Source organism: Rattus norvegicus, chromosome 4 (genome assembly GCF_021556685.1).
Source record: "Rattus norvegicus strain SHRSP/BbbUtx chromosome 4, alternate assembly SHRSP_T2T, whole genome shotgun sequence".
In the NCBI taxonomy this organism is placed as follows: domain Eukaryota; kingdom Metazoa; phylum Chordata; class Mammalia; order Rodentia; family Muridae; genus Rattus; species Rattus norvegicus.
The window spans coordinates 18337762-18363297 of NC_141537.1; the positions used below are offsets into that span (position 1 = coordinate 18337762).

At 36.9% G+C, this 25536-nt stretch overlaps 1 protein-coding gene across 13 annotated transcripts in view; it reads left to right on the plus strand.

The window, feature by feature from the left end:
* Cd36l2 (CD36 molecule like 2) overlaps positions 1-25536 on the plus strand; it is a 54954-nt gene that overhangs the window by 8617 nt on the left and 20801 nt on the right. For 3 of the 13 annotated variants that reach the window (XR_015685231.1, XM_087655699.1, XM_087655697.1), the window contains exons 2-9: positions 3789-3918; positions 9024-9184; positions 11910-12057; positions 12481-12623; positions 14048-14139; positions 15994-16040; positions 21914-21983; positions 24706-24893. Coding sequence is in view for 12 of the 13 variants with exons in the window: in XM_087655699.1 (XP_087511825.1) it covers positions 12519-12623; positions 14048-14139; positions 15994-16040; positions 21914-21983; positions 24706-24893 (502 nt within the window). In the remaining variant the exon portion in view is untranslated. Of the gene's footprint in view, positions 1-3165; positions 3260-3738; positions 3919-9023; positions 9185-11909; positions 12058-12443; positions 12624-14047; positions 14140-15993; positions 16041-21913; positions 21984-24705; positions 24894-25536 lie in introns of those variants that run through there. The other 10 variants (XM_087655694.1, XM_087655692.1, XM_087655689.1 and 7 more) reach the window with 6 other exon arrangements.

Consider the following 25536-nt stretch of genomic DNA (forward strand, 5'->3'; position numbering starts at 1 on the left):
CCACACGAGAAAAGAGAATTTTTTTGGGTCTCCGTATATGGCCACCAGTTGTTGCGCCCACCTCGACCAGCAAGGAAGACGCAAAACCATTGGATTTTTCTCAACAGCCTTTATTGCAGGAACATCTCGTTCTTGATACAGGGGACTCCGAGGAACAAAGGCACCAGCCTTATATACAAGACAGACTATGGCTGTAAACTTGTCCTCTGGGGATTGGTGGAGTATGAAATACCTTATTAGCATGAATATCACTCCAGTCTGATAACTGCTGGAGAAATGCCAACACATGCATATTGCAGGTGTTTATCACTAACGACCACTGGATGTCGGCGCCATCTTTAGCCGCTCCCTACGGCTGGTGACATTTTAAAATATGCCATCTGAGCCCCTCTCCTCTTTTAGGTTAGTTCAAACAGTTCTCTGGTCCTGATTACTCTTTAATTTCTAAATTTCAATACTTTAAGCAGGAAAGTTTGATTGCAAATAATATCTTCACTATAGCGCATTAGCAAAATGAATGTGAAGTTAGAAAATAGACAATGTATAATATGAGCAGCTGTGCTATTGAGAAAATGTAATCTTCTCAGATCCAAATTGTGTAATCCTTAATAGCTAAATTGACAGACAGGAGTTAAAAAGACTATACATTTCTCTGAAGATAAGTTTGGATGGACAAGCTACTGGCTAGAATGAGCTAACCTGAGCATCTATGTCCTCAGGGCAATGAAACACCTTCAGTTTTAGTCATGTATGAAAAACCAGCCAAGATCACCCTATAAATCCCTACTTCCTCATAATGTTAAGGGACTAAATAAATGATAATCAGTGGAATCTAGTAAAAAAGGATATTTCCTATTTTTAGGGCAAACCCAGAAACTTTCCATGACATGATGGAATGATAGTGACTCAGTCATTAAAAACATGAACCAATGGACACTCTAACTTCTTCCATCCTTCAAATATCAGCACATGGTTGAATGTTAGATAAATGCTTATATCAAGGTTTAACATCATACTCTAACTAAATATATTTCTTAATACTCTTGTTTTCTGACTCAACATCAGTAGGATATGTGTATGTTCTCACTTCCATTTGAAGCAGACACAACTCAAACCATACCCTCCTCTATCTGCTGATTTCTATTCTGGTATACATGTTTCATGATTGATTTCTTGGCAATGGAGAACAGGCTCTGTTTCTTGGGTGCTCCAGTAGATGCTGTTTAAACTTTGCATTTCTTGTAGAAACACTTCGCTGACATGCATAGGAATATTCAATAAGAAAAACATGTAGAAATGGCATTCTCACAATGCACAGGTGCATCTCAAGTTCAGAAGGGATATTATTCTAATTTTAAGGTCACTTTATACTCTACTTGTCAGAATTATAAATGACCTTACTGAATAATTTCTACCATTTATTAAAATATGTCTCTCTCTCTTTATCTCTCTCTCTTTCTCTCTCTCTCTCTCTCTCTCTCTCTCTCTCTCTCTCTGTGTGTGTGTGTGTGTGTGTGGTGTGGTGTGGTGTGTGTGTGTGTGTGTGTGTGTGTGTGTGTGTGTGTGTGTGTGGTGTGTGTGGTGTGTGTGTGTATGTGTGTCTAAAACTTTCAGGGTTTAATTCTCTATTTCTGCCTTGTAGATGCCAATCAACATATCAAACTTGGCAGCAATTGGGCTTATGCGCTGTGCCATCTCCCGGCCCCAAATGAATAATTTTAATGATGTTCATATTGGCATTAAATAACTTCCCAACTGAAGTGACTCAGTATGTGCTTTGACTTAGATCTAATTAATTAGTATCTACCAAACTTCTAGAACACACAGGATTTCCTGTCCCAGTTCTATGATCATGGGCCACACTTTCCTAAAGAGGTCTCCTAAACTTCTTTAAGAAGTGTTAGGCAGATATGTAGTATGTCGGGGACAAATGTTTCTGGGTGTGAATACCTTGCTGTGCATTCACAGTTTGATCTCGCAGGCAACAACTTAGAAAATGACCAAAAAGAAAAAAAAGGGGGGTGAATACCATTTCTGCTACTCACATGTTATGTTGCCACTTCCACTTTAGATCTGATTTTGAAACATTAGTAAAGTCAAGATAAGAAGAGACTGAATATTTATTTATGACCTCTGAGAAGGATGCAGAAATGTCAGGTTTATTTAATCTCCAACCTTTTATTTGTGCTGGCTGCTGGATCCTTCTGTTTGATTTCTGCCTCATAGGTATGACTTCTTCCTTTACAGCTGGAAGAAGTCCAGCCTCCTCCCCAGTCCTTTGGGTACCTGAAAGATTGTTTCAGGAAATGTCTCAGACCTTCCAGTTGCATGAAGAGAGTAGGCCTAAGTAAAGGGAAGCCCCAGGGATTGCAGGGGGAGTACAGTTGCCAAGAAAGGGTCTGGACTGTTTATGCTTCTCCATTTTTGAGAAAGGCTTATAGTTGTATGCAGAGTGTTTTATAAGTGCTCTCTGTGTGCCTTATCTTTTCTTGGTTCTGTTGACATCTGTGTTCCTCTTGACATCAGGCGTTTTGATGTAACACAAAACTGTTACAAAGTACAAACCACAGATATACCACACCATGAAGGGCAAAACACATCATAAAGATGTCACTGAAACCCAACTTCGTCTTCAAGCATTGATGAAGAAGACACGATTTTATTAGTTTTGTTGCAGTGGAATTCAGTAATTCTGTAAATTGTTTCCTTTCAATGTTATACAATAGCCACATAAAATAAGATGTCACAAATTAAACTGCCCACATTGAGTGTACAAGAGCAATACTACTGTATTTGAGAGCATTGACATGAATCTCTACATAGGAAAGAATTAATGCTACTACAGTTGGATATGTAAAATAATCTTTGAGAATAATGAAAATCAAATATGTACATATACTATAAATAAATAAATATATATATATATGTATGTATCTTCAAATCCTTTAACCTATGTTTTGTCAAAATCATTGATAATGAGATTAGAAACCATATACTTTTAAAAGTTTCTTTAATGTCTTCCATACTGTATGGAAAAAATATCAGGCATGAGCATAAAAGTTGGAAAAGAAGTAGAATTTTCCTTAATGCTATGATTGCATGAAAGAAAATGCTAGTATTAATTTTGTGATAATGTGTGTTTCCTCTGCATTTGTGTCTTGACAGGTAGCTTACAAATGATTCGAAGTGTTGAAACTTTCTTAGTCTCAATGGACTATTTCCAACACTACTCAGATACTGCTGTTCATGCATGAATTATGTATGTTACCATTACCGCCATGGCTTAGTAGACAAGGCATATCAATCCAGCCACAGTTGTTTTGCAGGAGAATTCGTGGGAGAGCATTGAGGGTTCTGTTTCAGTGGAGAAACTAGATAGGGAGTGAAGGTATAAAAAAAACACGCATACTATGGTAATGAGTATTAGGATGGGGATGTTTATATGGCTTTCCTTAGATAAGATTAGTATGTCGATCACCCCGGGATGAAAATATAAAACAGAAAAGTTTTTAAAAAAAACAAAGCAAGCATTCTATATGATGTTGCTTCCACTTCTTGTGTTTTTTTGTGAAAAAAAAAACACGAGTAGGACCCAGAAAAACAGCATGTCATAGCAAACCAAAAGATTTGTTTGTTGTTAGTTGACAAAATGTTCTGTATCAGTTGCATGAATTCTTTGCACTTTGATCTTTTTGTGCTGATACTCAGGCTTCTTTTTTTATGACCTGTTTCTAATAGTTGAACCAGGCCACGTAGAAAGCAAGTGCTCTCCCTTGATTCTGCTGCAGGAGGAGGAGAATGGGCTGTGATCAGAACTGTGGGCTCATTGCCGGAGCCATTATTGGGGCTGTCCTGGCTGTGTTTGGAGGCATTCTCATGCCAGTTGGAGACCTGCTCATTGAGAAGACAATCAAAAGGGTAAAAATGATTGAGAGAATCTTTTGTGCCATTTACTTCTTCTACCTTGTCTCTTGTTACTGTGTTCTTGCTCTGGATGCTTGCTTGTTCTGTGTTGCCTGGTAACTTTATGCTTTGAGTAAGGAGGGTGATTGTGAGTCACTGTAACCCCACAAGACAAAGTAAGCCTGTGGGAAACATTAAGATGTAGTGCAAAATGAACGCATACACTCTTAGGAGCACAACGTAAAATGTACCGGAATACATTATTAATCTTAAATATAGCAAATGTGATAAAACTGCAGGTTATAATCATGTAGTTTAGTAGAAACAATTTTCTTCATTTTTGGAGTAGACTGACGTGCTTTTGGATAGAAATATTCAAATGAGTATTTTGTAAGAGTATGTTTATAAAAGTAGTTGCATTTTAGTTAATCATGAAAAATGCACATACTTATGTGTGTTAGCATGTCAAAAAGTGTCTAACATTTAATGAGGAGCTCTGAAAAATTGATCATTTAAACAGGTATAATTCTCATTACTAATAAAGAGTCTCTGTTTACTCACTTCAGGATTTGGCTTTGTCAAATATTCAGGGAAAATGTTCTGTAGGAAACATTTTGGCAAACATCAATAAATTGGATCATAAACTCAAATTGGAATGATGTAAATATATGTATATGTACAAAATCCTCTCCCTCCTTGGTTCATTGTTCTGTGTTTCAAATTCAAAGAACTTTTAGTGGATGGAAGATATATTAAGGGAAGCCTTTCTGCTGTGGTCCTGAAGGAAATTCAGTAGTTTGGAATTAGTGGTTACGAATGAAAGAAACTTACCCAGACCAAAGTCAAGGGTACAGAGAAGGTTTCCGCCCTGCCCAGAGGCACCTATGTTCATTTGAAAAAGTATCAACAACAGTACCCAAATGCAGGAGTACTGGCCTCACTTTCCAAGTTAGTTTGATTCTAGCAAACTAGAAAGACAGTAACTATACTGCAGAGAACCAGAGCAATGAATTAATTGTATTAATGTGCACTGAAACTTCTGTTATTGCCAAGACCATTCTGTCTCTTATCTACTTGTTAATTCTGGCTACATCACCTTCATCAAGATGTAACCTCAAAACCCAGTAGCATAAAACCAGTATGTTTGGCACCCAGTCATATCGGGGCAAGTTTATTAGGGAGAAACCTTCTTGTTCCTGAAGCAACAAAGCAGTTAACGGAATTACTTTACTAATTGTCTCTCTATGTATACTGTTTTATTGAAGTACCCTTACACTAGACTTAAAGTAACAAAGTAACTACCTATTTCATTATAAAATAAATAAATAAAACTAGACACGTGAAATATTTTACTGGCCTGAGAAGATAGAATCCCTAAAACAAATGTTTAAATGTTTAATAGTATGGGTACAAAAATTGTTTGGGTAAGCAATGTTAATCAAGCAAGTAGTTAAGTAGATTTTATTATTTCTTAATCTATACTCTTAAAAACTGGTAGAATTTAAGCATGAGCTCACACAGCAGACAAAAAAAGAATATGATCATTCAAAAAAAAAGATATAACCAAGCATTATTTGAATTCAAAGGAGCACTGGCTTGATATAATTAATATAAAAACCCCTCAAATATAGTTATTCACAAATAGAAGTTACTACATTGTCACTTTACTTGTTTCATTACAAGTGCTGAGGATTTAAGGTGAACTATTCCCTCTCCCTGAACTATTTACCTGCCATCTCTCTGTGTAGAGTATTAAAGATAAGAATTCCTATTACACACACAAACACACACACACACACACACACACACACACACTACATTGTTCAATAATTATACAGTCATGACTTACATGTTTCCAAATGTTTGCCTTTAATGAAGAACGTGTTATATTGTACAATAAATGGTTTGAAATATACATACTATTATATACATATTATATATGATCATTAACTCAATTTTTTGGTAGTATTATCTTTCTTGGTAGTATTATTAATATAGAATTACAAAGAAGGGAAGGGTTGGATCAGGAGAGGCTTGCTTGATCAGGGTTGATGGTGGGGGTGGGGGGAAGGGAACTGCCACTGCTCCAGGTCTTTTTGTTTTATTACTTGTGGTTTCCACCCAGATCATCATAGATTATTGTCTCTGTTAACCCATTGTCTGAAACTATCTTTGGAGAAAAAACAAAGTCATTGTCTTCTAGGATACCATATTATAAACCGACAAGAACAATGGCTGGGTACTGATCAGTTAATCATTTCTTCATTCAACAAAATTTGTTCATATAAACTTTCTTGTGTAGCATGTGAGTACTACCATCATTCTGAATCAAATCTTTAATAATTTGATCTGAGCTCATAATGAGAACCCATAAAACGAGAGTTTGGAAATAGTGGTTACAAATGAAGGAAAACTACCCAGAACAAAATGAACGGTAGAGAAAGGGTTTCTGACCTGCCCAGTGGCACCCACATTCATTTGAAAAAGTATCAAATAACAGTGCCCAAATGTCAAATTCACGAGTGTTGGCCTCACTTCCAAAGTTAGTTTTCGTAATCTTTGAGACAATCAGTTGTATCAAAGCACAGTTTTGTAGCATAAATAATTGGTAGCATGAATAAATCAAAAAGTTTAAGAAAATGTGTGTCCTATGGAAAAAATGGACAAAACTTTGAGAGCATAGAATTAAATTTTGTGTACTATGAAAAAATAAATGTTACATAGGAAAAAAAAAGAGAGTAGTCATGAATATTCAGGAAGGCACTGAAAGTTTGATTTTGAAGAAGCTTATAATTTGAAAAGACTATAAGAATAATTAATGGACAGAGAAAAGCTTTGGGCTGCAACTAAATGCAATAAAGAGGGACAGGCTACAGAGCAACATGGAGGAAAGATAGAAAGATTGTAAAAGTCAGGTGGTTGGCTCCAAGGAAGCAGTGTTTTCAGTCACACATATGAACTCACAGAGACTGTGACAGTATGCAGAAGACCCACACGAGTTCAAAGAAGGCAAAAAGCCAGCAAAGAGAAGAGAAGAGGACACAAATTGCCACCCCCTAACCAAGAATCTATACAATCAATACGTGCTGGGGGAAAAAAAATCAGGTTTCTTCAATGCAGCATCACTTTTAGTGATTTATATACACAACAGGAAAGGTCATATTAGGACCAAGAAGTAGTTGGTCTACACAAAATGGACTCCATGTTTTATTGCGCACCTTTTGTTTGTTATGACTTGGTTTAGGTTTTTTTTTTTTTGTTTATTTGTCTAATTTGCTTTGTTAATGTTTCTGTGTTTGATTTTCATTTGAGAGAGAGAAAATGAATGAATGAATGAATGAATGAATGAATGAATGAATGAATGAATTTGGGTGGACTTGGTGGTGAATAGAAGGGTAAGATCTTGGAGGATTTGCTGTTGGGGGAGAGAAAAACATGATCAAAGTGTATTGTAAAGTATTAAAAGTTAGAGAACTTAACAGAGAAATTAGAATAAACAAGAGGTGGATACAGAGTGTACTTGGATTTGAGAAGCTTTAAACACTATGAAGATTAATGAATTGGTGCTTTAATAAACACAGTTGCTATATTATTTTCAGTAAGATGAAAGGAAACATGCATAAGAGAGCAGTACCATCAATAGACCAGTGGTATAATTAAGACCTTCCCATGTAAAAAAAGTCCATCTAATTGTTATAAATGTGAATTATTTCATCAATTTTATAATCTCAAGATATCAATTTTTTCTTAATTAATCAATAGGAAATATAACAGATTCGATAATATAACCTTGAATAGTATGACCCTTAAATGGCTGTGGTCATGAAATGAAGACACAAAAGCTATAGAGGAATAAGCATTTCTCACACAAATCTTTGTAGAAGAGAGTTAAAGATGGTTTTCACGGGCTAGAAATGTCATTGTCTATAGGTCCACTATATCACAAAAGGCCTGAAGTGGTGAAGCTTAAGGAAAAACTATTGATGAATAGATGCATTAGAATTTTAGATAAAGGGATTAAATCAGGGAAGGAAGGAAAACACAGAACTTTATCATAAGATGTCCAGTTGGCTTGTTGATGGAAATACATAGGTCCCAAAACTCCAAAACAGGAGTCAGTTTCTAAAAAAGGGTGTTTCAGTCATGAGGCTGTATATTTTCTTGTTTCATATTTTCAGCACTGCTGGTATACATGGTTTCTAATGTGTATCATGCACATGCATGTGCGTGCATACACGCGCGCGCGTGCGCACACACACACACACACACACACACACACACCATTCCACACTTCCCTTCTTAATTTTGCTCTTTGAAAACTAGTGATGCAATGACTGATTAAGGAGTTGTATTATGTGTAAAAACACAATCCTGCAATCCTCAAACATGGTTCCCAGTGGTTCTATAGAACAGGATCCCAAAGAGGAAATATCCATATTTATGTAATTCTTCTTCAAGGGTTTATGATCTTCATTTAATAAAGACTACTTACAATATCTTGAATTGCCCAACTTTGGAAGAAAGGGATTTTGTTGTTGTTGTTGTTGTTGTTGTTGTTGTTGTTGTTGCTGCTGCTGCTGCTGCTGCTGCTGTTGCTGCTGCTGTTATCTTCATTGTTGTTGCTGTTGTCATCATCGTAGTTGAAAGCTTTGGATTAATAACATTTAGAAGTAGCTTAACTTACTGTTTTTTGACTAAGGGAATATTGCCACAGGTTCACTTGAAACGTTACTTTAAAACCAGTGAACTAGACTGTTGGGGGGAGGGCGGCAATGGGGGGAGGGTTGGGAGGGGAACACCCATAAGGAAGGGGAGGAGGGAGGGGGATGATTGCCCGGAAATCGGGAAAGGGAATAACACTCGAAATGTATATAAGAAATACTCAAGTTAATTAAAAAAAAAAAGCAACAAGGATGGCTTCATCCTTTACACACTGGTCCTTTTCATAAACATTAACCAAGAGAGAACCCTTTCTGTGGACAGCATTCCTGCTTCAAGTGTGTGACAAAGTTACACAAGTGTTCACAAGGTGCTCCTTTTATTCTGACTAAACATAGCAAGGTTCTAGAAGCTTCCATGTTGACTACAAGAAACAAACCAAACTTGTTTCCTTTTTGCAGGAAGTTGTCCTTGAAGAAGGAACCATTGCTTTCAAAAACTGGGTGAAAACGGGCACCACTGTGTACAGACAGTTTTGGATCTTTGACGTGCAAAACCCAGATGAAGTGGCAAAGAATAGCAGCAAGATCAAGGTTAAACAGAGAGGTCCTTACACATACAGGTGAGTGGACTCTTCAAGAGTAGTGGTCTCACTCTGTTTCTGAGAACTCTTCCTCCTAAGGATTCCATGGCATTGAAGTGTACTTAATCTTGCCAACAAAATTTACATCAAAATGTTTTCCCTACAAGTAAAGGATCCTAGTCTACAGATTTAGGTTCTACCAATATATGCTACCCAAATGTTACCATATATTATATCAAAAAGAGCTATAGAATTTATTATCATTTTAAAGCTACTAAGTAGCTCCCCTACTAAAAACTTTATGGATGGTTGTTTGACACTTGAGTCATGTTCCAATGTCCAGTTGGCATACTGAGAGATTTATGAATACATGATGAACATCTTAGAAGGAAACAGGTATCTTACTTCTGTGATTATCCTGGTGTGGCCTCTAGGTCAGAAACAACCGTAACACCCGTCAACTGCTACAACAAGTGGATGGAACAGACTCGACCTGGTTATTTCAAACTCCTTTGTGGAAATCAGATATGAGTTCAGTGTTGAGAACCACAGAAATGAAATGATTTTGCATAGCTGCAGCTCCTGCTAAGTGTCGAAGTCAGATATGCATTGAGATTTAAATAGCAATTTAAAGCTTACAATGTTTCACTCTGTTATACTTTTAAATATTTTAATAGTTTATTTAATAAAGTTATAAATAAAATTTGAAATAAGTGCATCTAGGGGAAATACTAATTCAGCACCTTTTGTTGGAAGAAAAAGAAAGTGGAAGAAGCAGAAGGAGAAGGTTGAGGAGGAAGGAAGAGGAGGAGGAGGAAGAGGAGGGAGAGGGAGAGGAGGAGGAGGGGGGCACAAAATGATACCACCAAATGTTGTCCACATTCATATAGAGATTGATAGGAGCTGGTAGTCATATTTCTACATACAGTTTTTTTATATTTAAATTATAAACTGTCTTCTTTTCCACTTTTAGAGTAGTCAAAGGCACTTAAAACAAACTATTCTACTATAAGATTTATGCCTATAACTTATAACGTATTTCTGTACAGAACTATAAAAGGATAGATTATATATCTGTTTTGCTTCTTAAGTCAACAGAGAAAGCTGGGAAGGAATAGGATTTACAGCAAGCTCTTCTCGTATTGCAATTTCAAACTGTCCTTGATGAAGTATGCTTCTAGTCTCAAGAATTCATCAACCTGGAATTTCTTTAGCTGGCCTAGTTGCCTCAAACAAAGGAAGAAGAATCAGATTTAAGAAATCTCAAAAAAAAGTTCACTATATTGAGGTATTCTGTGTGTTAGGTGAGAGTATGACTTACATGCCTTTGATGATACTTGAATCCATTTTAAGTTGAAGATGTTGAAAAATATGCCCCCTAAAACAGAAGCACGGGTTGGTTTGGCCAATGATTGTTAAAACGATATAGACAAGTCATTAATTGTCAGTATAAGACATGATCGAAGCATAAAATTGCATGGTCTAATATCATAATTATATCTCAATCTATAATAATTCTTATACTATAATTCCTTCTAGATATTTTACCTTTTAAATTTTATGTCTTCTTTGGCAAGAATAGTACTAAAGGCATCATGTAATCATGTGCAGAAGGCTATTTCTCTTGACATTGTTAACAAATATATCCAAAGACATCCATTTTTTTTATTTTAAAATTTGAACAATACCAACCCACCAGACACTGCAGAGCTCCCAGGGACTAAGCTACCAATCAAAGAGTACACAGGGCAGGCCCCATGGCTCCAGCTGCAGATGTAGCAGAAAATGACCTTGTTGGGGATCAATGGGAGGAGAGGTCCTTGGCACTTCCAAAGCTAGACGCCCTACTGTTGGAGAATGTCAGGGCTGGGAGGTGGAAGGAAGTAAGTGAGTGAGTGTGTGAGTGGGTGAGTGAGGAGTGGGTGGATGAACAAGGTCATAGAAGCAGGGGGAGGGAGGAAGGGCTAGGGAGTTTCCAGAGGGGAAACCTGGAAAGGGGATAACATTTGAAATGTGGATAAAGAAAATATCCAATAAAAAAAATTGAGTGATTATGCTCTTTCAAAATAACTTTCCTAAGATGAGGCATGCTTTACTGCTTTTGTTTTCTCTTACTGAGTGCCATCTACTGGTTTGATGTTGTAAGTGCCAGTTAGGAAAAAAAATGAATCATAATTATTTAGCTTTTGTTTCACTTAGTCATCCCTGCATTGAAGTCTCTGAAATTGCTGTAGCCTTACTTGAATCGATACTGATGGTACCTGAATGTTAAATAGATATTTTATGAGAAAGGCATTACTAGGAATTTAGTGCCTTGGGTTCTTTCAGTGTTAGGTTGCTTAAGTATCTTACTCAACGGAGAATAAATGATAAAGCTTTTTTTTTCAGATTTTTTTTTTATTAACTTGAGTATTTATTTACATTTCGAGTGTTATTCCCTTTCCCGGTTTCCGGGCAAACATCCCCCTAATTCCTCCTCCTCCCCTTCTTTATGGGTGTTCCCCTCCCCATCCTCCCCCCATTGCCTCACAAAGCCTATTGTCTATTTTAACTCAGTTCATTTTAGTCTACTTTCTATTCCAGGTTTAATACCCTTTGGTTCAGTTGCCAGAGATGTGGTAATAGCTAATGTTTATCATGAATTTCTCTTAGTGTAAATTGTGATTTGTTCTGGGTTCAAATAGATTTTGTTGAATAAATTGAGACATTTGTCATGCAAGACTTTGACCCCCCCCCCCATTTCGTTGACTTCTGTTTGTTTCAGAGTTCGTTATTTAGCCAAGGAAAGTATAACTCAGGACCCCAAAGACAGCACTGTCTCTTTTGTACAACCCAATGGAGCCATCTTTGAGCCTTCACTGTCTGTTGGAACAGAGAATGACAACTTCACAGTTCTCAATCTGGCTGTGGCAGTAAGTGAATAGCAGATGCTATGTGGACCATTTCGGAGCATGTCACAATTAACCTCAGAAGTATCCTCATCATTTGGCTTGAGTTGTTTTACTACTTCAAAAAACTAAAACTGTTTTGTACTATTTTGTCATCTGGAGAGATGACCCGATCAGCATACTCAATTGACTTAATTGATTGATTATTTAGTATAATTTAAAACTAGCTCTTATAAAAAGTAATCTTCTAAGGGGTTAGAAAAAATGCCACTAATTATAATTTTAGATTAGGCAAAATTTGGCAGACTTTAAAGGTTTGTTTGATTTTAATTGAACTCAGTTGTTATATTTAATTCATTTATTTAAGAAATATAATATACTGATTTCTCAGATACTGATATTTTTTGTAGGCTGTACCACATATCTACCAAAACTCATTTTTTCAAGGTGTGCTCAACATATTTATCAAAAAGTCCAAGTCTTCTATGTTCCAAACACGAAGTTTGAAAGAACTCTTGTGGGGTTATGAAGATCCATTCTTGAGTTTGATTCCATATCCTATAAGTACCACAGTTGGTGTGTTTTATCCTGTAAGTACCAAATATAAATGTTTGTTATATTTTTAAGTATGTTAATAAAATGATAATGGGAAACATTTATAATTTCACATATTATTAGCCTTACTAGTTAATCTGTGAACATATCATATCATTATTTTTAAAGTCAAAATCTTTCATGTTATCAGTTTTCATAGTGAATTATTACTTAATATGTTTGACTAAATTAATTTTACTTTAAAAATTAGCCAAATTTTATTCTTATAGAAAATTAGAAATTCACCTGTAAATATTTGCATGTTGTATTTACTTTTAATTTTTCTAGAGAATCAAGGTTAATAAGTCTTTGTATACAAATCAGACATAATAATCATATCTTTCCTCATTTTCTAGAGCCTTAATTATATTAAAGTTTCGATGAATAAGTTACTGTGAATTTTCACTTGAGATACTCAGCAAGCTTCTCTTAGTGAGAATTGCCAGTGAACTTCAAGAATGGCAGTTTGGTGATTCTTTTATATATATATATATATATATATATATATATATATATATATAATTCCTATATATATAATTCATATATATATATATATATTAAATGTAGGTTTATTGGGAAACTACTCTCAGGCAAGTTCACTGATGCCAAGGACTGAGGCCAGGGAAGTCTACATCTTCAGATAAAAGGAGTAGGGTGGGGGCAGGGAGAGAAAGAGAGAAGGGGATGCTCACAGAGAGAGCTGAGAGGAAGAAGAGAGAAGTCCAGCTTGGTGATTCCTGCTCTACTTAGCCTCAGCTTTAAGTTTTAGATTCCCAGCATGATAAGAACAACACGGCTAACCCATGTCTCTGTTTTGATGGTTGTATACTGGACACTGGACAGCAGTGCTGCTTCGGTTCTTCCGTTCCTTGTGGCTAATGTTTCAGGTTACTCGTTGTATATTAGTTAAACATTGACAGAGAAGTCTGAAGGAATTAAAGTCTATTATTATTTGGACAAAATCATTGCAGCTCCTTCTTTGGCTGAGAGATGTTTTTAATTTTGTTTGTATGATCTTGTTCATGTTAGTAACCACTACTAATGACTTCAGAATTTAGAGTATACTTAGGAATCTGTAGAAGCTTTGTTAAGTTTAACTCAGTGTGTCCTTACCTGAGAGCATGACAGCTGGATAACTCACAGCAATGCTGGAAAGGTACCTATTAGCCTTGTTACTTATTTTCTTATATTTTGGGTGAGCATATAACACTTATTTGTGGACAACCTTTATATTTTAACATGAAAATACTTTAAGTTCAAAATGTAAAATTCATGTTGTGTCATATATCACAAATGATAAAAAAAATGTTGCTGAATGACTGGCCCCTTTTTGAAAAATGTGAAAGTAAGGTACGCATACGTGTTATGACAGAGTAAATAAATGTTGATCCATGAGTAATCTTTTATTCATATTTTTCAGTACAATAACACTGTAGATGGAGTTTATAAAGTTTTCAATGGAAAGGATAACATAAGCAAAGTTGCCATAATTGATACCTATAAAGGGAAAAGGTAAGGAACTCTGTGTGTGTGTGTGTGTGTGTGTGTGTGTGTGTGTGTGTGTGTGTGTGTGAGAGAGAGAGAGAGAGAGAGAGAGAGAGAGAGAGAGAGAGAGAGAGAGTAAGACAGGAAAAAATAGACACAGAGGGTGAAAGACAGACAGACAGACAGACAGAGATGCAAGCAGACTAGGGTATTCTAATGTGCTATTAGTATTACTTTACTATTACAGTTAAGGCACAAGCATCAGCCTATAAAACAGACATGGCTAAAGGGAATTCTTAGCAACTTTTTTTTTTCTGCCAGACATTATTCTCCTCACGGCACTGTCTTGTTCATAACCAACCTGATTAACAGTCAGCAGCATGAACATATGAAAACTTTGCCTTTATTCATAGCTTCTCTTAGAGAAATGCAGCATTAATTTTTTTCTCTGCAGCATGTCTAACACTACAGTTCATCCATACAATTAGATGATAATGAGTTGAAACATCAAAAAGTCTATGAGGTAGGCAAACATTGTGCTTTTTAAAATGACCATATGAAAAAATTATACCTTACACTAATCTTTTCCAAATGACTCAAAACAGGTGAGTGTTTAAAGTGAATTCATACACCTTTATAATTTTACTGCCATGCCAACTTTTTCTACTGATAGAAAATGAAATTAGTATTTCAAGGAAAATTAACATAATATACAATGCCACCTTTGAAAAGGTTAAAGAACACAATAGATTCATGAATCTATACTTTTCTGTATCTCCGTTCCTGACAATTTATCTGGAAGAATACTAATTTTTGATATCAGTAAAATAGGAAGAAAACTCATAAATATCAGAAGAAAAAGAATCCTCGAGGTTGTGAGATTGTGCATGCAGTTGATTTAGATGCATGTATCCTCATTAAGTATAACTAACACCACTTCCTTTAAAAAGATTAATCAGCAGTGTATATGATAAACTAGTAGATATTTTTAGGAGTAGACAGCACTAGTGTTTTTTTTATTTCTCACTCAAAATATTAAAAAATATTCATGGAGATTAAGTGCTAATATTTTTAATCTGGTCCAGATATAAATATACATAATTTAGATAATAAAGGACAAATAAGTTCTGTCCCATTTTAATACTGGTTTCTGAGTTTCTGATATTAATAAACTGGGAAAAATGTAAAACATGTAAAATGTACAATGAGGAAAAGTAAACATTAAATATTTACATATTTTGAAATCTATGAATCCACAGCCTTGATACTCTGCCTTCTTCTTCTTGTCCTTCTTCTTCTTGTCCTTCTTCTTCTTCTCCTTCTCCTTCGTCTTCCTCTTCTTCTTCTTTTTCTTCTTCTTCTTCATCTTCCCCCCCCTCCTCCTCCTCCTCCTACTCTTCCTTCTTCTCCTTCTTCTCCTTCTGCTTCTCCTTCTTCTTCTTTTTTCTCCCACTATTATGTGATGGGAAGCTCATGTCAGGAATGTCCTTAATACCTTTTTTTCTATCAGGATGAACACTGAACAAATTTCCACATAATTGATTTCTCTCAAGGAAACCAATTCCTGCTTGGAGATCTACATCTCTCATATTTTCTTCCAGAACCATGTCTGTCAGAGTGCTTTCTAAGGAGCTTGGCATCTAGCTGCTTATGTTTATGGTCTGTCCTCTTCTGTTGCCCAGTATTTCCTTCATAGTGATAAGATTAGGGGAGAAAACAAATATGGATTGAGTGAGGTTGAATAGTTACTAAACCTTTAGTGTCAACGCCTCTGTTCTGTACTGTGTTGAAGAAAGAAGTGTTTCAAAGTTGAAAGAGTAATATGAGTATGGTGTTCTTGAAATGAGAGTATTTGTTTATCTTCTTTCTTTCATTCCTAAGGAATTTGTCCTATTGGAAAAGTTATTGCGACATGATTAATGGCACAGGTAAGAATCTTTGTTGTCATAAACATAGTGAGAAAAACTTCACGTTTTCCCACAAATCTACCCCTCTTCTAGCCAAGAAAATCCAGGTTGAGGGGCTATGATTACCAGTCAGTATAATTCAGAGTCTATTTTTGGGTTGGGTGGGAATAGGATATGTCCTAAACGGGATAGGATTTTTCAGATTAACCATGGAAAATAAGCCTTGTTTCATTAAAAGAACAGTTCTTCTTTGTAAAGTAACTCTCTTAGGACTTTGTCATCTAAAAAGTAGGTAGGAACAAATGTAGAGGTATAGTTATTAGTCAATTGTTCCTCAGTAGTAGACTGACAATGAAGATGTGAATAAATACAATTTCACAAAGGATAACCTACCCACCCCACCCCCAGTAAGAAGCAGAGCTTAGGTAGAAGCAACAAGGTTGGAGAGCAGAAGCAACCTATTTTGGACATGTTGGTCAGCATGAGGGAGAAAAGGAAAAAATAAAACAAGGTTATACATATACTATAAGGAAGAATATATGCAAAAATGTGTTCTACATTAGATCTGGAATGCGAAGAAACAATATCTTTGCTTTAGGATATAGTTAGGTAACGGTTATTATTGTCCTTAATGAAAAACAAAGTACACAGTGTTCTTCCATGTATGAATTATGGTTGTACAACACAATGTTAATCAGATACCATGAAGTAATCTAAATCAAAGAAAAGCCTTTAATTAGTAAGAAGCACATACATAATATTTACAAAGTAGGAGAGGGAATACTTAATAGGAAAATGATATAATGAAGATGATGAAACTTTAAATAACAAAGGAAGCCTGGGGCTACCTTTCCAAAGACACAATTGAGAAATGCAGGTTTATTTACTTTTGTTCTTTCTCACAGAGTAGAAAAGATAGAGTGGTCACAATAAGGTTTTCCAAGGTCATTTTCCAAATAAATTGTCAAGTATTTCAATACTTTGTTATATAAGCCTAACACTCCTGTACTACGCTGTCCCTAAACAGTCATGAACGATGAATGCTTCATGCTTAAGAACTCTGTTTTTGGTCTCAGGAACTGAAGAGAACAGAGCTTTGGGAATTTATTAGTGATAAGGACTGGAACGTGAGTAATGAAACTAGGGATCTAGAAACAGACTCCAGAGGTAATCATAACAGGAAGAGAGATGAGTAACGAGGAGATGGTCCCTGTGAGAGGGACTCTCGATATGGGACTAGGAGGGGACAAATGACAGTGAAACAAAGACGCTAACATGTGTCCATCATAATTTAAAATCGCATCTTCTTGTGGTTTGAAGCACATCCACTAAAAGGAATGATACACATTTAGAATGTTTGTTTTCAGAAAAGCATCTCTTGGGTAGTGGGGATATAATTTGGTTAGGAAATAGTATGATAAAAAGTATAAGAACCCAAGTTTTGGTCTTAGGAACCATGAATGGAAACATTGAACATAGTTAAGTGTAGTAGTAATTCTACAGTTGAGTAGGCTGAGATGGGTGGATACCTAGAGTTCCTTCACTGGCCTGCCCAGCCAGTAAGCTTCAGGTCCCAATAAGAGCAAATTAAAGATGGACATTATCTATAGTGCTATGTACAAAGTTTCTCGCTGGTCTCCACACATACATGACCGTGTAAACAAAAGAAAACTGTGACTCCACTAATAACAATTTTATATTTCTTGACTATGGAAATTTGCAGATTTAGTTATTCTGTATCTGCAGCGATGTTTCAAAAAATAATGTAAGTGTTTGCAATATATAACCTTTTATTTGATTAATCACTAGATGCTCAAGTGTAGACAAATGCCTACTGGTCTGGAAATTTTAAACTATCTAGTCCTCGAAATGAAAGAATCAAACATTGGTAACAAGAGCACTATAACTTTCTTGATTCTTTATTCATATAAGCATAAATCAAGAACAAAATTTATAAAGTTAAAAAATAAAACTTGATGAGAAAAACACATGAACTTATAATTGAATGATATGCCAGAACATTTTACCCAAACACAACCAGTGGTGGTTCACTTTGGACATATTCATTAGTGGAACAGTGAAGAGTTATCTTCTCTGTGATAACTTCACTTCTTCAGTGTCTGCCATGAAAATTATACTGAAATTTGAATAAGCAATAAAATATCATCTTAAGTATAAAAATATTTTAAGCATTTATGAGAAATTCTAGCAAGGAAAAAATTAAAAATTATTAGTTCTGTTTAATGTTAAATGCTAGAACAATGCTGATACACTAGGGATACTAAAAGCATTTATGCCAAGAAAAGTGCCAAGCTGATAATAGGGTTGGATGCTTCAGAAACACATTCACAACTTTAACAGTGGCTTTACTAGGGTTTTTTATTTCATACCAGTAAATAGACATTGCATATATCTGTCAGTAATTTATATAGTCTCCAGCCATGTGTGGTTTTTAGGAACTTGAATTATACCTGCAATTGCGGTTTCATTGTATTGCTGTGATACAACACTCTGATTTAGATCTACATGGGGAATAAAAGATGTATCTTATTTTTCTATTTCGCTACTGAGAAACTCAGAGCAGTCACTAAAGGCAGGAACTATTTTTTCAAAACTTTATGTGTGGATTCTGTTTGCTGGCTTGCTCTCAAGTTCGTGTTTAGGATCTTGCTTAGTTAACTTTCTCTTATAGGCCAGGACCATCATCCTAGAAAATAGCAGTACTCACAGTGGGCTGGGCCCTCCTCCATTGAATAATAATCAAGACACTCTGTATCTTAGACAGTTAGACAGTGTTCTATTCCTGTGAAGAGACACCAGGACCACAGCAATTCTTATAAAAGAGAGTATTTAATTGGAGCTTGCTTACAGTAGCTGGGGTTTAGTTCCTTATCATCATGGCATGATAGCACGTAAGCAGACATGGGTCTAAAGAGTAGCTGAGGGTTCTCCATCTGGATGGATACTAGGTCAGAAGGGTAAGACAACGGACCTACCTAGGGGTTTTGAAAACTGACACACTTCCTCCAACAAGGCCACACCTACTAATTCCTTCTAAGCAGTACCACTCCTTGATGACTGAACATTCAATTATAAGGCTACGGGGGCATTCGTATTCAAACCACCATATTCCACTCCTTGCACCCACAGACTTGTAGCCATATCACAAAATGTAAAAGTATATTAAGTCCAACTTTAAAAGCTGTTTAAGTTAAAACTTCAATGTCTCTTCTGAGATTAAAGTCAATCTCTCTCTTTATTCCCCCTTTTAAACTTTTTATTGATTCTTCGTGAATTTCACACCATGTCCCACTCATCTCCCACATCCCTCATACACACACTCCCTCCCTTGCAACCGGGCATTTTGGAAGTTGTAGCATGTCACAGTGTATCCTGCCATGTAGCCTTTAATTTCCACACACTTTCTTTCCTTGCAAAAGTTCGTTGCAAATATACTCATTAGTCCGGTATGAAGCCTCTGACTCCTGATACGCTATCAACACTGGAACCTCAGGACTCATTTTGGATATCCTGTTGTTGTCCTATGTCGTGGAGATCCTGTGGTTTTGGATCTGTAAGACGAGGACCTTCATGTACTCCAGGAGTTCGTTGATAGGGTAGATGCCTTGGTGGGCTAATTCAAAACTCTAGAATTGAGCCTGAGAGGTGTCAAGGCCGGTTAGTCCTCCATCTCTCTTACTCTCACACCACAGGCCTGGCTCATCTGCAAATGCCACAAATAGGGCGCGCTCTACCCTGCTGCCTAAACAAGGTGCAGGGCCTGCTGTGCCAAGCATTACAGTTGGTAACTGACATGGCCAGTTCTGCCACTCTCATGACCAAAGCGTGAGCTCTCCCACCTGGCATAGAGGTGAAAGGATGAGGGCGTAGAGAGGTCTAGTCCGAGCCACATCTCAGCAGATATGAGGCAGAACAGGTTCCTGTGCTCATACCCTCGGGACCGGCTCAGTGCAACTCCTACATCAAGGGCCAGCTCTACTATGCTGCCCCGGCAAGATGCAAGGACCATTCTCCCAGTACTGCGGCTGGTGAGGACAGGGACAGCTCTTTATAAGTCCCTATAAAAGCAAAATAAAATAGCAGATCACATATTTCCTCCATACAGGGACACCAATATGTTACCAGTGCAAAGGGGAGGGGAGCATAAGGAGGAAACAGTGGAACAAAGCAAGACTGAGAACAGATGAGAAAACTCCAAATTTTCCATTTCCATGTCTGATGTCAAAGCGTACTTCAGACTGACTCCTATCAGCTTTGTTGCTAGTAACATACTTCTCTCCGGTTCTGCACCACACTGCAGTTCTCCTTGGACTTTGTCCCAGGTCTGACATCTCCAACGTCTTGGCATCAGCAAGGCAAACCAAACTTCACCATCACAGCTTAATGCAATGGTTCTCTACGCTTTCATGGACAGTCCTGGTATATTCTTGACTTCAGGAACTTTGTTTATTTGCAAAAGGAGATTTATAACTTTAACTCTAAAGCTAGAACTAGGAGATGACTGAAGCTGCCAAGTTCTGCTGATTGCTGGGACAAGAATTTGGCCCTCTATTTCAGTTAAGTTTTATCAAATTTGGTAGTTGATGGTTTCCTTCACTGTGTGAGGTTTTCTGTAATTGCTTTGCACGAGTTGGAAGTAAAGCTGGGTGGCTCTTTCCCTGAGGTCGTTGCCCCCATATTCCATTTAGCATCAGTCTTTTCCTTAAACTCTTAGTCTCCTTGATCACTGGACTTAACTCATTGCACTTTCTGGCGTTCCTTTTCTCCTCAAACTGAATTTGAGCATTTCCTTGCTCCTTTTCAGAAGAGCTCTGCGTAAGTGTCACCACTACAAACCACATGACAAAATCTCCTTTGCCATTCCATAGCCTTTAAGCCAAAACTCTTCCATTGAGCCTTAGTCATATATATATAATATATTGAGAAGGGTAGTGATCAGTCATAATCTTTGAAAAATATCACAGGAATGACCTCTATGCCACTTACTAATATTCTTTTCCTTTAAAATATCTTGAGTCAAGTCCCACAGTTCAAGTCTTCTTTAGCACCAGCTTCCATGTTTCTACTGTCATGGTTCTGCTTGAAGCATTCACCTGCTTTTCTAGTCCAAAGTTCCAAAGTCCACATTTGACCAACAAGCAGTCAAAGTGACACCCTACTCCCTTGCACCAAGATCTGTCTTAGTGAATATTCTATTGCTATAAAGAGGTACCTTTATATACCTTGGCAACTCTTATGTGAAAAAAATTTACTGGGCTTATTACAATTTCAGAGGTTTAGTCCATTGTTGTCTTGGAGGGGTGCATGACTGCTGGCTGACAGTGCAGGAGGCAGCAGGAAGAGAAAGACACTGGATCTGGCTTGGGTTTTGGAATCCTGAAAGCCCCCAGTGACCCACTTCTTCCAACAAGGCCATACCTAATACCTTCCTCCCTGATGGCTAGCATTTAAATTTAATCTATGTGGTGATTCTTATTCAAATCATCTTACTCCCTTACAGACATGCTCATGGGCCAATAGGATCTACAGAGCTCTTTAATGGAAGTTTTCTTCTCAAGTCACTTTAGGCTGTGTTGTATTGATAAAAATAGCTAGAATATCTGTTGTGATTGAAATGATCTGTAAGACTTCATATGCTATACATTAGCAATGAAAGATACTTTTATTTTATATTGAAAATGAAAACCTGTATGTACTTGAGTAAATTAAATATACATGTTTATTTTCTAAAAGTAATTATCCTACTAGGTAACTTTAAAATTTGTATGCAGTTTATGCTTTATTTCTTTTGACTATACTAGAAAGAGATTTACAGATTTTTTTCTAGAATTCACATCATGTAAAACTCTAGTCACTTGCTTGATTTTTAACAGATGCAGCCTCCTTTCCACCTTTTGTTGAGAAGTCTCAAACACTGAGGTTTTTTTCCTCTGACATTTGCAGGTAAGTTTCAAGAATGTAAATATTAGACTTTTCCCATCCCCGTTTTAAAACAAAAAACGGGAAGCATAATTATGTCCACTATTTGTAAAAACTAGACAAATATTCCTCTTGATTTCTTAATTATAAATGTGACAAAATGGAATTTATATTTACTGATTCTTCCAAATTAGCTTACAGATTTCGACATTAGAGTACAAACCATTTTCTTTTACTTTTATGAGTAGTATTCATCATGTCTGCTGAGAAAGTTTCAAGATACAGAAAACAAGTGTAAACAACAGGATCTTATCTTTCTGAAGACATCCAAAGAAAATGACACATTTGTTACGGAGCTATGTTGAAGATCCACACAGTAAAGTTTTTGAAATGGTGGGGTTGTGTATATATCCATGAGTACAACTACCTTCAATCTACAGTCTTATCCATGAAGATGAGATGATAGATTTACTGATTAGATATGTCAGAATAATTGCTGAGGACAGTGATTTGTCACATAGGAGTAGCTGGAGAATCCTGAATGAGCTCTGACACAAAGAATTGCTCATATTAGACACAGGGTAAATGATAGAGATCTGATCCAAGCCCACCATGCACATAACCCACCAAGTGAGTGGTTCTTTCTCCCACTCCCCACCCGCAAGTAGTTCTTTCTTTAAGCTCTTTTGAAAGCTGGAAATGTCTAAATTGAGCACAAATGTTTTAACTTGATTAAGACACATAAATATTGTTAGATGGAAGAATTTAAGCGTAAAAACCTTCTCTAACATATATCCCACATGACAGTTCACATGTAGACTTGACCTTGAAAGATTTTTAAGAACTAAAGGACGTATATTGTAAACTTATACTTTTAACCATGTTATGCCTTAAAATGTAAAAGCAGCATCAATGGTTTTCCCTTTGGGACCTCCACATCAAACCAGACACACTCAAACTAATAGAAGAAAAACTAGGGAAGCATCTGGAACACATGGGCACCGGAAAAAATTTCCTGAACAAAACACCAATGGCTTATGCTCTAAGATCAAGAATCGACAAATGGGATCTCATAAAACTGCAAAGCTTCTGTAAGGCAAAGGACACTGTGGTTAGGACAAAACGGCAACCAACAGATTGGGAAAAGATCTTTACCAATCCTACAACAGATAGAGGCCTTATATCCAAAATATACAAAGAACTCAAGAAGTTAGACCACAGGGAAACAAATAACCCTATTAAAAAATGGGGTTCAGAGCTAAACAAAGAATTCACAGCTGAGGAATGCCGAATGGCTGAAAAACACCTAAAGAAATGTTCAACATCTTTAGTCATAAGGGAAATGCAAATCAAAACAACCCTGAGATTTCACCTCACACCAGTGAGAATGGCTAAGATCAAAAACTCAGGTGACAGCAGATGCTGGCGAGGATGTGGAGAAAGAGGAACACTCCTCCATTTTTGGTGGGATTGCAGACTGGTAAAACCATTCTGGAAATCATTCTGGAAATCTGGAGGTTCCTCAGAAAATTGGACATTGAACTGCCTGAGGATCCAGCTATACTTCTCTTGGGCATATACCCAAAAGATGCCTCAACATATAAAAGAGACACATGCTCCACTATGTTCATCGCAGCCTTATTTATAATAGCCAGAAAATGGAAAGAACCCAGATGCCCTTCAACAGAGGAATGGATACAGAAAATGTGGTACATCTACACAATGGAATATTACTCAGCTATCAAAAACAACGAGTTTATGAAATTCGTAGGCAAATGGTTGGAACTGGAAAATATCATCCTGAGTGAGCTAACCCAATCACAGAAAGACATACATGGTATGCACTCATTGATAAGTGGCTATTAGCCCAAATGCTTGAATTACCCTAGATCCCTAGAACAAACGAAACTCAAGACGGATGATCAAAATGTGAATGCTTCACTCCTTCTTTAAAAGAGGAAAAAGAATACCCTTGGCAGGGAAGGGAGAGGCAAAGATTAAAACAGAGACTGAAGGAACACCCATTCAGAGCCTGCCCCACATGTGGCCCATACATATACAGCCACCCAATTAGACAAGATGGATGAACCAAAGAAGTGCAGACTGACAGGAGCCGGATGTAGATCGCTCCTGAGAGACACAGCCAGAATACAGCAAATACAGAGGCGAATGCCAGCAGCAAACCACTGAACTGAGAATAGGACCCCCGTTGAAGGAATCAGAGAAAGAACTGGAAGAGCTTGAAGGGGCTCGAGACCCCATATGTACAACAATGCCAAGCAACCAGAGTTTCCAGGGACTAAGCCACTGCCTAATGACTATACATGGACTGACCCTGGACTCTGACCTCATAGGTAGCAATGAATATCCTAGTAAGAGCACCAGTGGAAGGGGAAGCCCTGGGTCCTGCTAAGACTGAACCCCCAGTGAACTAGACTGTGGGGGGGAGGGCGGCAATGGGGGGAGGGTTGGGAGGGGAACACCCATAAGGAAGGGGAGGGGGGAGGGGGATGTTTGCCCGGAAACCGGGAAAGGGAATAACACTCGAAATGTATATAAGAAATACTCAAGTTAATAAAAAAAAAAAAAGATTTAATCACAAAAAAAGAGTTTAAAATTTTATGAGGAATGTGTGACCTTTTTATAACTTAGAGCAAGAATATAAATTGATACAAGCAAAGGATCAGAATTCAGGAAGAGGATCTACTTCTCTAATATGAAGCTCTTTTCTTGAAACCCCATGTAGGTCCATCTATGCTGTGTTTGAATCTGAAGTGAACCTTAAAGGAATCCCCGTATACAGATTTGTTCTTCCAGCCAACGCCTTTGCCTCCCCACTCCAGAACCCAGACAACCACTGTTTCTGCACTGAAAAAGTAATCTCAAATAACTGTACGTCGTATGGTGTGCTGGACATTGGCAAGTGCAAAGAAGGTGTGTAGATGTGCTCGTTATCAAAGTTCGTGTGAACTTGTATTTCTTATGCTTGGGGATTTTATTCTTTAACGTGTATCATGTAAAATTAGATTGGTCTAGATAACATTGTATTATGCAAAATATGCCATATTCAGAAGGATAAATATCACAAATATTCTCTTACCTGCAGAATATAAACTGAAATATCTCTCTCTTTCTCTCTCTCTCCCCTCTCTCTCCTCTCTCCTCTCTCCTCTCTCTCTCTCTCTCTCTCTCTCTCTCTCTCTCTCTCTCTCTCTCTCTCTGGTCTTAAAACTACAATAGGGACCATAATAGGAAAGCATGAGATCTTAAGCAAGGAAGAGTTAGTATTGAAATTCACATGCAAAGAAGCTTAGAGAAAGGCTGCTAGTTGAATGAAAGAGGAAAAAGAAGGAAATGGATGAATGAGAATAATGTATCTTGACACCTAATATAATATTAACCCATAACTCTTTTTTATGGGACATTTAAAAAGAAAGAAAACAATGCTCATGGGATGTAATCTTTAGTGGTAGCACATTCTGTTTTGCTTTTATGTGTTTTTTTTTCCCATGCTTCCTTTCTGCTCTTTTTCCTGAAGCTACGGTTGTGTTTTAGTACTGTAAAATGGACTTATTAG